Source organism: Solanum dulcamara, chromosome 2 (assembly GCF_947179165.1).
Source record: "Solanum dulcamara chromosome 2, daSolDulc1.2, whole genome shotgun sequence".
Lineage (NCBI taxonomy): Eukaryota > Viridiplantae > Streptophyta > Magnoliopsida > Solanales > Solanaceae > Solanum > Solanum dulcamara.
The window spans coordinates 5,580,597-5,593,000 of NC_077238.1; the positions used below are offsets into that span (position 1 = coordinate 5,580,597).

At 35.5% G+C, this 12,404-nt stretch overlaps 2 protein-coding genes across 4 annotated transcripts; one reads left to right on the forward strand and one right to left on the reverse strand.

The window, feature by feature from the left end:
- Window positions 1-223: 223 nt before the first annotated feature.
- Window positions 224-8,148, forward strand: LOC129880085 (magnesium transporter MRS2-5). The gene is made up of 7 exons (XM_055953934.1): window positions 224-576; window positions 2,980-3,602; window positions 5,372-5,442; window positions 6,112-6,240; window positions 6,421-6,762; window positions 7,658-7,705; window positions 7,854-8,148. The coding sequence occupies exons 2-7, from the start codon at window positions 3,167-3,169 to the stop codon at window positions 8,082-8,084; spliced, it is 1,257 nt and encodes a 418-aa protein (XP_055809909.1). The 5' UTR covers window positions 224-576; window positions 2,980-3,166; the 3' UTR covers window positions 8,085-8,148.
- An 87-nt stretch (window positions 8,149-8,235) lies between these two features.
- LOC129880084 (uncharacterized) lies at window positions 8,236-12,189 on the reverse strand. Of its 3 annotated transcripts, XM_055953932.1 has the most exons (5): window positions 12,046-12,189; window positions 11,383-11,780; window positions 10,611-10,673; window positions 9,907-10,280; window positions 8,236-9,267 (listed from the first exon to the last, which is right to left on the reverse strand). In XM_055953932.1, exons 2-5 carry the CDS (start codon window positions 11,738-11,740, stop codon window positions 8,677-8,679), a joined length of 1,386 nt encoding a protein of 461 aa, XP_055809907.1. In that variant the 5' UTR covers window positions 11,741-11,780; window positions 12,046-12,189; the 3' UTR covers window positions 8,236-8,676. The 3 variants fall into 3 exon arrangements, with proteins under 3 accessions (XP_055809907.1, XP_055809906.1, XP_055809908.1); XM_055953931.1 differs by having other exon boundaries at window positions 11,383-12,189; XM_055953933.1 differs by lacking the exon at window positions 10,611-10,673 and having other exon boundaries at window positions 11,383-12,189.
- Between the last annotated feature and the right edge of the window lie 215 nt (window positions 12,190-12,404).

A 12,404-nucleotide genomic window follows, 5' to 3' on the forward strand; every position in this document is an offset into this window, starting at 1 on the left:
AAAAATTGTATGCCTTCCTCCGTTCATCATTACCTATCACTATTTAAATGTAATGAATATAAATTTTTGAAGAATATAATCAAAAAATTACTACTAATTAATGATAAAAGTAAATTATGAAGTAAGTTAAAACTATCTCTTAATTTCATAAATTGGATAAATATTATGGGATATTTATTTTTAATATAGTAAATAAGTAAAAATAGAAGGGGGAGTAATTCAGATACGATACTCAAAAAATCCAAATAATTTTCTCTTTCATCTTAACTTTCCCCTTCATTTCCATACAGTTATGATAACACAAAAGGTTTAGATTAAAGCTACGTAATCTATTGGGGCTTTTGATTCTAAAAGCTAATCATCCTGATTCCTAGGACCCTTCTTTTCTTTCTTTCCTATAAATCTTTATACTCTCAACTTAATATTATCCTTTTAATTTTATTATTATTCACTGCAAATCTGCACTGTGTAAAACGTTTTGTTCTTCTTGAATTCATTTACTGTATTCTTGTTTATATTTTTGACTACTAAGATTGTTACAGAGACCCTTTAAGCCCAAAGCCTTTTCTTGAAAAGGTACGAGCTTTTTCTTTTTGTATTTTGAGTTCTTGATTTGACTTGCTGTGGGGGTTTAATTTTTCATTCTGCTCAGTTTACTATATTTGATGATTTGGGGTGGTTAAATATTAGGCAAATAGGGCAGTATGCTGTTGATTTTGAGTGTCAAGATTCAAACTTTGTGCTTTTTTGTTCTCTCCATAGCTATTTTAGTGTATTGTTTCTCTTTAGTTGAGTTGGTATCTATGTTTTTTTTATAACCGCACGTAACTCGGCTAATTCCATGAGATACTTGACACCTTCCACTAGCAATAGGTATCATGTGACTCTGTTCAGCGAGGCCAGGACATATTAAAAGAAATATCCAGTGGTTGTCACCCACTTTATTGACCACTAGCTACGCCCTTGGATGCTTTAGTTGAGCTGGTGTCTATGTGAGTTTGTTGTGAATGTCCCCTAGGTAGCACGAGATAGAAAAAATAATTTGCTTACTGGTTTGTGGATTTTGACATGGTTATTCTTGAGTTTGTAAAGATTTCTTTTTTTAAAAAAAGATGTTGGAATTGAGTTTCCGTGCTAATTTTGATATTTGGTTACATGAGAACTGAGTGGGAGTACTGTTTTCTTTAATTGAGCTCGTACCTATGAGGGTTTGTTGTGAATGGCCCCTATGTAGCATGAGATAGAAAAAAATTGTGCATTTTTTTTTTGCTCACTGGTCTGTGAATTTTAACATGGTTATTAATTTCTTGTTGAGTTTGTAAATATTTCTTTCTTTTTTTTTTAAAAAAGAAGATGTTGGAATTGAGTTTCCATGCTACTTTTGATCTTTGGTATATGAAAACTGAGTGGGAGTTGTGCGACTAGTGACTCTCTCTGTTTCAATTGAGCTGTCTTACTTTCCTTTTTACTCTGTTTAAAAAAGAATGTCTCTTTCCTTTTTTGGCAACTCTTTAATTCTAAATTTCCACGTGACATGTTTAAGATCACAAGCTTAAAAGACATTTTGGTACTTTCCATGTATCTTTAGTTTAAAACCACAAAATTTAAAAATCTTCTTTACATTTTTAAACCTCCAGACAAACAAATTGAAATGGAGGGAGTACTATTCTGGATTTCAATGTGATAAGATGAATATAGTTTTCTATTCTAAATAGAAAGAAAGTCGAATTTGTCTAAATACGAGACGTTAGGAACCGTGGTCTAAAATGTGACCTGAATATGCTGGCCCTTCAGGATTTTTCAAGCTCTAACAGATGGGACAAAGTCACAAAACTAGTTTTGGAAGAGGCGATGCACATTTATTCAATATCAGACAATCCATAGCAGCAATTCATATCTTTCTAAGTTGAACTTACTAAAAATCAAAATTAAAACGGAGAATCCAAAAATGATTGATTTCGATGTATGATTCCACATTTCATTTACATGCAAACTTACATTCATTTTACACTTGTGATACCTTCTTATTGTGGAATTGGGGTTGGATCAATAACTCACTTGAGTGCTTGAATAATTTATACTAACTGCAAGTTATAACCTCCTATTTGGATATCCTCTATCTCTTCATATTTTTCTGAGGGTTTTAGATCTTTTTTGATGTTGGAAATGAGTTTCCATGCTACTTTTGATCTGGGGTTGCATGAACAGGACTTGATTTTCCGAGGGGATATCATATTATGCTTACAACACACATTCTTATGTGGAATTGGGATAGGAACATACATAAATGCTTGGATAAGCTTTTATGACATTTAACTTGTTAGTGCAAGTGAAATCTCCTCTTTAGATTCCTCAACAACAACAACATACCCAGTGTAATCCCACAAAGTGGGGTCTGGGGAGGGTAGAGTGTATTCAGACCTTATCCTTACTTCAGAGGTAGAGAGGTGATTTCCAATAGACCCTCAGCTCAAGGAAAAACAATCCAAAGCAATCCCGAACAAGAAGTAACGGAAGTACAAGAAATAACAGATAGTCCTTAGATATCCTCCATTTCTTATTTTGCAGCAGCCTATGAAACCATGATATCAGACTCCTCTTGTTGATTCCTAATTCTAAATCTCCATGAATGCAAATGCAAAGGAAGATTGATGTTGAAATAGGGTCTTGCTTGTCCCTGATTTTGGCCTATGCTTAGACTTACGGAAATTATTTTGATGAGGATCATAAAAGGATGAAAATCAAGGAGAAAATGCTTTCTGATTAGGAGTGGACCAATGACCACGTGTTTGTCTCATTTTCTACTAACCGTTTGGGAGTGTGTTTCAGGATCAATGTGTTCATCTTCTGAGGCTCTTATGTACTTATGCTTTTTGGTGTCAAAATGAAGCCATTAGTGAAAATCACATTTACTTATTTTATCTTTTAATAAGTTACATCTATTTGCTTATGTGGTTCTGTTCACAATTTATTTTGCAGGAGCAGTAAGGTATGAAATATAAAAAGGTAATAAGAACCGTAATAAGAAGAGCTACTACTGTTGCTTACACTAACACTTTGCTAAAAGCAACAGTGCTGCAGTTGGAGTAAGAGTACTAGGGGCTTTGATCAATGCTGAAATCTTTGTTTCTGAGGTTTGTTCCTAACCCACAGAAAGTGAAAGCAAATGGCAGAAGAAAATGGTCCATCTGTTTTTACAGATTTTCCAGAATCTACGTCTACTAGGTTTAATACAGATGTACAGGCAAATAACAACTTTCACGGGCCTGGTATACCTGGTATTAAGAGGAGAGGCCAAGGTCATGGGAGTCGCTCTTGGATAAAGATTGATGAGCATGGCAATTCAACGATTTTGGAATTGGATAAGGCTACTGTTATGAGACATTGTGCTTTGCCAGCCAGGGATCTTCGTCTTTTGGACCCTAAGTTTATCTATCCTTCCACAATATTAGGGCGAGAGCAAGCTATTGTGGTAAACCTTGAACAGATCAGATGTGTTATCACAGCTGTTGAGGTTATACTGATGAATTCTTTGGATGCTTGTGTACTGCAATATGAGTCTGAATTGTGTAAACGCCTTCAGATAAATAGAGATCAGCCGGGTAAATCCATTTATCTTTCTGCACTAAATCTTGGTTTTTTCTCAAAGCAATGAAAACCAGTGAATGCTAGTTTCTGTCAAAGAGTTGAAAGCCAGTGGATGCTCCTATTCTATGCAAAGCTTATTGCTAGGTTATCTCCTTTTGTCTCTACATAGCTTTAAATAATGTTAAATTATCTTGCACCAATGGATCATGATGTTGACAAAAAATAAACTATTCCGCCCTCGATTCAGACCCTCAATGCCAGTTTAACTGTTAATTGTGTCTTTTCTAGGCCCGCTAGACCAGGTTCATTATTGAGACAACCATTAATGTATTGAAAGTAAAACTTAAATTTCAGATGCTATCTGGAAAATACGATACACTTATGATTCTGCATTCCAGTGTTAAAAGAAGTGAAAGACTTCTTCTCATAGAAAACCTGCCGCACTGTTGGAAAGGCAAAAGAGACTAACAAAATACACAGAAGCTATACTTTCCAGAGTTTGATTGGCATAGCAAAGTGCTTAATGCAGAAAGCCTATTTTTGTAAGGCATCTACATTGGAATCATTTGGGATTGAGGCATAGTTGTTGCAATGTTGTTCTGTCTATGTGTGAATCAAATCCATGAGACTCTAAATCATAACGCAAGAAAATGCAACATGAATTGCTGAAATCGTTTGGATCCACCTCGTCGTCCGCCTCAACGGAAACAGTTGAATAAGAGCAAAGCTTGTGACATTCTATGAGTGGAGCAAAATTCTGTGTTGTTGGTTTTTCTTTTTAATATTTATATCTGGTATTTTATCAACGAGCAGCAGTATGGTTGTATAAGCATAACAAAACTTCTGAACATATCTATAACAGAGAGAGAGAGAGAGAGAGAGATCAAGAAGAAATAGTTCTTGGCTCCTTTGTTGCATGGCAATTAGCATCTAAATCCATTTGTGAGTTCGCATAAGGAGAATTATTTAAGTAAAAGATGGAAAATTTGGATGATGCTATAAGTTGGACATATTTCTCACTATTAGAATGGCTTAATTCTGGAAATTTTATGTTGTGTAACCGTGATATTTCCTCGACTCTAACCGTGAATTTGGATATGTAAAGACCTCAATTGAAAGGAAAAATGGAAAAGAATTTTTTTTATAAAATTCAAGGTATTGAGTATAATCTTTCTTGAACTCCAAGTTTCTTATAACAATTATGTCATCCAGCTGCTTTTGTCCATGTAGCATGCACTTATTAAGAGCTCCTGCAAAATGCTACTTTTTGACCAACTCATTGAAGAAAGAAATATAGAAATTAGCCTTAAAATGTTTCTTGTTCCATCTTGTCTGAGCTTTGCAATGGCAGCCTGTCTTACATCTTTGACTTTAGTTTAATCAAACTCCTGTACTTAGTATCTGCAGTTTGTTATGTATCAATAAAAGAAGTATCTATAGCTATTAGAAGCTAAGTTATGCGGACTCTTCACTTTTGATGCCGCACCCGTGTTGGATTCTCCAAAAATACACTACTTTTGGAGAATCCGACACGCACCCATTAACATTTTTGAAGAGTCCGAGCAACCTAGATTAGAAGTAATGGAGGCTATCCCCTCTGTTATAAATGAACGACACTTGAACATGTTCAGGAACCGATGCTGTTTTTGTTGTTTGACGAATCCTCTACATCCATTCCCCTCTATTTGAACCTATTTTATTCCAGTGTGATGTTTCTTTTGATGTATGGTGAGCACTCTAAAGAAGGTATTTCAATTTTTTTCACAATGGTGTTGTAATTCAGATGGTCTTCCTTTCGAGTTCAGAGCCCTTGAGCTTGCTTTGGAGCTAACTTGCTTGTCCCTTGATGCTCAGGTATGCAGTAGACTCATTTGGTGGCTGTTGATAACTCTTTCTCTGTAATAGACTAGAATATTTTCTGTCCATGGAAGACATCGTACTAGCATCAATATATGTGCTATTGTTGCATAATGTGATAGACATCATCAAGTCTAGTGGTCAATGAAATGGGTTGAGAACCATGAGGTCTCAGGTTCAAACCTTAGCAAAGACAAAAAAACACTAGGCCATTTCTTCTCATCTGTCCTATCCTTGGTGGATATTGTTGGTGGGAGGTGGCATGTATCCTGTGTAATAAGTCAAGGTGTGCGCAAACTGTCCTGGACACCACGATTATTAAAAAAAAAAAGGAATTGAAGGAAGGAGTTATAGAATATCTTAAAGCTTAGTTGCAGCTTGATCCATTCTAAGTTGAGCTTTCATGGTTCTACGTTGGTTAACTAAAAATGGATTCAAGGTGCTTTGCATCAATTGCTTTTGGATGTTAATAAATCCTGTCCGTTTTGTTTATTACTCAGTTTTATTATCATCATGATGTGGGGTGTTGGCCGAAATATAAATGCACTTTGACATGGTTTTCTCTCTCTGTATCCAGTACCTCAAACAAATTGCAGTAATTTCTCACGATTAAACGTATATATTCCCAATCAAAACTTATTTTTCATGTCTTTCTACATTAAACAGGTGAAAGAACTAGAACTGGAAGTATACCCCGTGCTTGATGAACTAGCGTCATCTATTAACACTCTAAATCTGGAACGCGTTCGTAGATTGAAAGGTCAGCTTCTTGCCTTGACTCAGCGCGTCCAAAAGGTATGATTGTATATGTAGTCTGATACTGCTTGACTATCTGTCAGACCACTTAAGCTTTTAAACAAATGTTCAGGCATACAGATGTCTCCAATACCTGTATTAGTGGAACAGGAGTCACAGATGTCTTTCTCTTGTACATATTTCATACCTCGATAAAATTACTTATCAAAAAATATTCAGGTATGTGATGAAATAGAACATCTAATGGATGATGATGGTGACATGGCTGAGATGTACTTAACAGAGAAGAAACAGAGGAAGGAGGATTATCTTAATAATGATTCATATGATCAAGCAGATATATTTGGAAAAATTAGAGGAGCAGCAAGATCTGCTCCAGTCTCACCTGTATCATCAACTACCGGGGTGCATAAGTTGCAACGGGCATTCAGTAATTTGAGCTCAAGTAAACACGGAAGCATTTCAGCTTCATCTAATGGTCAAGAAAATATCGATCAGCTTGAAATGTTGCTTGAAGCATATTTTGTGGTCATTGACAGCGCTCTGAACAAGTTGTCATCAGTAAGAGATTCTTATGTTACTAGCTTTTCTTCTTGAATGTTATCCAGAAAATCTGATATTTATACTGCAACACTAATTAAATTAGAATGAACGAAATAACTCCTTGATAGATTCAAGAAATGCAATTAGAGTTGGATTACCATTCTTACCAAACAAATCTAAATAATCTTGAGATTTACTTCCTCCGTTTCAATTTGTTTTGTCTGGTTTTGGCTTGACACATAGTTTAAGAAAGTCTAGAAGATTTTTGAATCTTGTGGTCTTAAACTTAAGATATGTAGAATGACCAAAATGCTCTTTAATCTTGTGGTCTTAAACGTTTTATGTGGAAAGTTGTAAGAAAGAGACATTCTTTTTTAAATGGACTAAAAATGAAAGTAAGACAAACAAATTGAAACGGAGGGAGTATTTGATAATATAGCCTCAGGTTCTGGTTTATGGATAAGGGGAGAATTATGGGAGTAATCTAACATTTGATTAATATTAAGGGGGTAGACTTAGTGGACCTTGTATTACTGTTTGATCCCAACATTTCTTTACAACCTTCGGCGCGTCATTCATTTTCTTTCCCTTTTTCCTTAGGTTGTATGTTGTTTAGTTGCTTAATCTATCCCTAGTTATTGGTTTTCTATGTGTGAATTGTTCGAGGAGAAAATACTGCAGGTTACACAGATCCCTAACTTAGAGCATGGATGATTTTAATCCCTTGTAAACCATCCATAAGCAGATGATTTTCATGGAAGAGTCAAAAATTGCATACACCAAGATTTTCTCCCATAATTCATTATGCATGACCTCTTATTAATTTGATTAGTGATAGTGATGACTAACACATGAACATCTAATTAATTTGCTTCAACATTACAACTGACGTTCATTCTCTCTGGTGTCGCAGCTTAAAGAATATATTGATGATACGGAGGATCTGATCAATATAAAACTTGTAAGACTTAACTTGTGGATACCATCTTTTAGTGTTCCCTTGTTTCTTGATGTCTTTTGTTTCAGCATAACTTTTCATATATATCAAATACACACGTATTGACATTGTAAAGTTCGTGAAACTCACTGGAAATTTTATTATGTAACAGGCCAATGTCCAGAATCAGCTAATACAATTTGAGTTGCTTCTGACAGCTGCCACTTTTGTGGCAGCAATATTTGCTATGGTGACTGCAGTATTTGGAATGAACTTGAAGACCACAGTTTTTGACGATCCGGATGGGTTTAACTGGACTATTATCATCACTGGAATCTTTTGTTTGGTCTTATACATTGCTTTCATGATTTACTTTAAGCATAAGAAACTTCTTTCACTGTAAACAAATCTTAACATCTATAATGAAGATGGAGTGGAAATCGCCACGATCATTTGATTCTTCATTCTCTCATTTTGTTCAGGAGCCCCTATATGCATTAACCTGACTGGACTGAATTTTTGTTTGCCTTTTGTCTGAGCTACTATTCCCCTTCTCTGCATTAGATTCGGAAAAGCAGACTCAGCTGGAAATGAAGTTCTCTCCATATGTATGAGCCTTTCTGCTTTGCAGGCTTTAGTCCGTGTGCAGGTTTTGTAGAGATGTTCATTAGATTGTGTTGTGGTGAACTCAGTGTTTCTTCTCATCGACTCTGTCATGGCTTGGACCAGAGGCAGACCCATCACTTAAACGAGATGGGTTCAACTTTTGAATTTTTTACTATTGAACTCATTGTACTTTTGAAATTATGAGTTCGGAATATAATATTCATTGTAATCTTAGTGTTTTCCATACATCTATATCCTGTGTCGAAAATAATGGATTCAGTTGAAACTTACGTAAACAGAATAACATCCTCTCCCCAATGTCTATTGTTCTATACAAATAATAGAAACCATAATATAGATAAGATCAGTTTCCCATCATATTTGGTCTATCAATGAATGTGAACGTTGGAGCAATGGTAATGTTGTTTCCGTGTGACCTGTAGCTTATGGGTTTGAGCCATGGATTCTGTCTTTAATAATTGCATCAAGGTAGGCTGCTTACATCCGTGCATCAAACTGCCTTTTTCTCTATTTAGGTTATCAATCAATCCTCCATCAATAGGAGGACTGCTTGTATCAATGTCAAAAGCATTTTCACTTCCATGTATGGTCCTGATGGTCTCTTCGTCAGCCATATGATACCAATAAGGACTTTGTAGACATGCAGAGGATTCTGTTTCGTGCGATGCAAAGTCCTTTTGAGAGAGATTATGTTGTGTTTCCAATGAACAAACTCTAATTTGGCTACGAAGAAGGGCTGTTTCGAGCTCCTTGATTCGAGCTTCTAGTCTGGATTCTATTACCTCATGCAGGCGCGAGCTTAGCTCCCTCGGGGAAACAGGATAGTTGGCTGGTTTAGAATGAACAATCCAAGTTCCACTAGTGTTGCTATCTGATTCTGATGAATCAGGGCTCGGCACATTAAGGCAATCTAGTTTCAAGTCTCCTTGAGCTACATTTATTTCATCTTCTGGATCTAGCTGCGGATTTGAAACTCATAAATCATAATTCTACTCTAGCTAGTCGCAGAAGGAAGACTAAAGATATTAATATGTTGTAATAACAAGTTAAACAGCATAGCTCTCCAAAATTTGTCAACATAGATCCCACATTCAGTATAAATTCTATGTGACTTAAATCACAGGTTCGAGTCATGTGTCATGCGAACTAAGCATTTGGTCCTAAGGGCTCACCCCAGATGGATTTTTCGGTCATAAAAAAAGAAGTTATGAAGTTTATGCTCTTCTTTGAATAGGATTCAACCAACCAATCAACTACGCCTTAATCCCAAACTGATAGACGAACTACATGAATCATTTATATAGTTTTCACTCTTTGAGGATCTTTCATAAACTCAATTAAGTTATTTTTATGCTGGCTGTTAACCTTCTGCAGACGTCCTCTTCGGGGACTTGAACCTACTATACTTTGCACAAAGGTGGAATATTTTTAGCAGCTAACATGCATGGCATACAATAATGACAATTGTAGTCTCAATCTCAAGCAAGTTGGGGTCAGCTATACGAATCCTCACTGTCCATGTCGCATCTCAATCAGTCTTGAAAACGATATTTTCCAAAAGTACCAATAAGTAGAAGTATAGCTAAATGCAGGCTTACCTCAACAAAATCAGATATTCTTTCAAAGGTTGAAACCTTCAAGTTCATTTCCAACCTTTCCAATTCAGCTTCAAGCTCAGCCTCAATTTCGCTCATCGACTCGTGTTTCTCTTCTGCCACATGTTTTATGCTTTCACTGGTTTGTCTTGTTGGTTCATCAACATTTAACATAGAGGATCTATATAGATTTAGATTTTCATAATCATCATTAGCTATCTCTTTCACATTGAGCTCCTCTTCTAACTCTTGTACTAAATTCTTAGTCCATTTTAACTTCTCATTCACCTTTTCTATCTCTCTTCTGTTTGCAATAACAGCAGACATCATGCCACTAACAATCCCCATATATAATAGAGGCATTCCATTTTGTAGCCCTGCTTGAATCAAGAGTCAAGGTAGATACAGAAATAAAAACATTAGTAAATCATAGTAGAAATCTTGAAGGTAACTAAATTGTTTTATGTTTTGGCCTATATTGTTCCGACTCTCCTAAAATACTGCTGCACCTCTATCGAATCCTCCAAAAATGGCTATTTTTAGAGGATTTGAATGCACCTAGTGGCATATTCGAAGAGTCCGAGCAGCATAGGTTTTGGCTAGATAGAGCCATTTGATTTGGTAGCCTTGCTTGAATCAAGACAAGGGAGAAAGAGAAATAAGACATTTAGTCAAAATCTTGAAGGTAACTAAATTGGTTTATGTACCTATGTTGCTCGCACTCTTCAAAAATGTTGTCATACTCCATATTTGGAGGATCTGAGACAAACCTAGTCACATTTGTTAAGAGTCCGAGCAACATAAGTTTTGGCTAGAATCAAGACAAGGTAGAAACAGAAATAAGGCATTACTATATCATAGTCAAAAACTTGGAGGTAACTAAATTGTTTTATGTTTTGGCCTATGTTGCTCGAACTCTCTAGAAATACTGTTGCACCCGTGTTGAATCCTCCAAAAAGGACTACTCATCTAGTAGCATTTTTTAAGAGTTCGAGCAACATAGATTTTGGCTAGATCCATTAGATCATCAGAATAACAACAAACTCATGTTCTTCATTTGCCTAGTCAATGATCTGGTAAGTGCAACAACAACATATTCAGTGAAATCCCACAAAAAGGGGTTTGGGGAGAGTAGAGTGTCGATGTGTACGTAGACCTTACCCCTACCTCGTGGAGGTTGAGAGGTTGTTTCTGAAAGACCATCAGCTCATATGATCTGGTAAGTGCAATAAGTAGAAACTGAGTGGAAACATTTGCTATGTATGCAATAAGTAGAAAATGAAAATGAAACAAGAATATGTAGGATCAACCGAAATAAATACAGTTTAACTTATATACACTGACACCGTCACCTAAATGATAACTACAGGTAACTTCAATCCACAACATGTCAAAAACACATATACTGTAAAATTTCTCTACGCTGTCAGTATATATACTAAATCCAAATAGACTTCACATAGTTTTTGAAGTTAGAACCTGTTGAATTGAATGGTGCACCAGAATCTTTGTTCTTTGTACTTGTATATTCTTCTGGCTTACTTTGAATTGCACACTCATAATTTGTAGAAGATGGAAAAATTGAATCTTTCTCATCACTAGTGCAATGTGACGTATCAAGATTAAGCTGTCTGAATCTGAAAATCCCTTCATCAGGGACTTCTTTTTTAGCTCTTTTTCGAGCTAATTTACGAAATGAATAAACTTTTTCTCGTAATTGGTGCAACAAATTCTTGTTATCTACTAGTAAGTTGTCCTTTTGATCCTCTGATGGACTTTGCAAATATTGTGCTACATAACCTGCAGCTGCAGCTGCTACAACACCCCAAAAATCCATATTGTAAGTCTTGAGACCAGGGGCCGAGCTAGAAGGTTACCTACAGGTTCGGCTTAACCAATAACTTTAGTCCAAGCCCTGTATTTATGTTAATTAAGAAATCTACTAAATATGTACTAAAATTTAAATTCAGAATTCAATTAGTAACACGTGATATCCCTATTCTAGAATTTAGAACACATAAATTGGAAATTCATGGAATAATAGCTATAAACTCTTATACCAAAAACAATAAATCTTCCGGAGATTTCTTTTCATCAACCTAAGCCTCATGGACAGATTTAGCAAATACACGTACGACTTACGAGGTAGAAAGGTGCAACCTGAAATAGTTAAAGAGCGTACAAGTTAATCCGAACATCATTATATTGAAGAGAAGAGATTTTTCTCCTAAATTTGTTCGAACATTGGATTGTGGATGATCTTAAAAACAAATTTGGAATAGGAAAAAAAAAAGCTATTAATAATTGAGTAATTCTTTAATGATAAGGAAGAGGCGGAAAACTATGATAGTAACATTGTCTCTTCTGAAAATCCACAAAAGAATATTAGGATAATGTCATAGAGTAGATATAATATAAACTCGATATTAGACTAAGCTAAAACAAAAACAAAAAACATTGGTTAATTGTTCATTTTCTAATGTTCAATTTCAAACAAAATT

Bases quoted from the DNA above. Each gene is read 5' to 3' on its own strand.
- LOC129880085 (XM_055953934.1), top strand. From the start codon at position 3,167: ATGGCAGAAGAAAATGGTCCATCTGTTTTTACAGATTTTCCAGAATCT. The intron at 3,603-5,371 runs GTAAATCCATTT...GTTGTAATTCAG, and splicing joins GATAAATAGAGATCAGCCGG to ATGGTCTTCCTTTCGAGTTC. The intron at 6,241-6,420 runs GTATGATTGTAT...AAAAATATTCAG, and splicing joins TGACTCAGCGCGTCCAAAAG to GTATGTGATGAAATAGAACA.
- LOC129880084 (XM_055953932.1), bottom strand. From the start codon at position 11,740: ATGGATTTTTGGGGTGTTGTAGCAGCTGCAGCTGCAGGTTATGTAGCA. The intron at 10,281-10,610 runs GTACATAAACCA...TGATTCAAGCAG, and splicing joins GAAGAGTGCGAGCAACATAG to GGCTACAAAATGGAATGCCT. The intron at 9,268-9,906 runs GTAAGCCTGCAT...TCAAATCCGCAG, and splicing joins GAATATCTGATTTTGTTGAG to CTAGATCCAGAAGATGAAAT.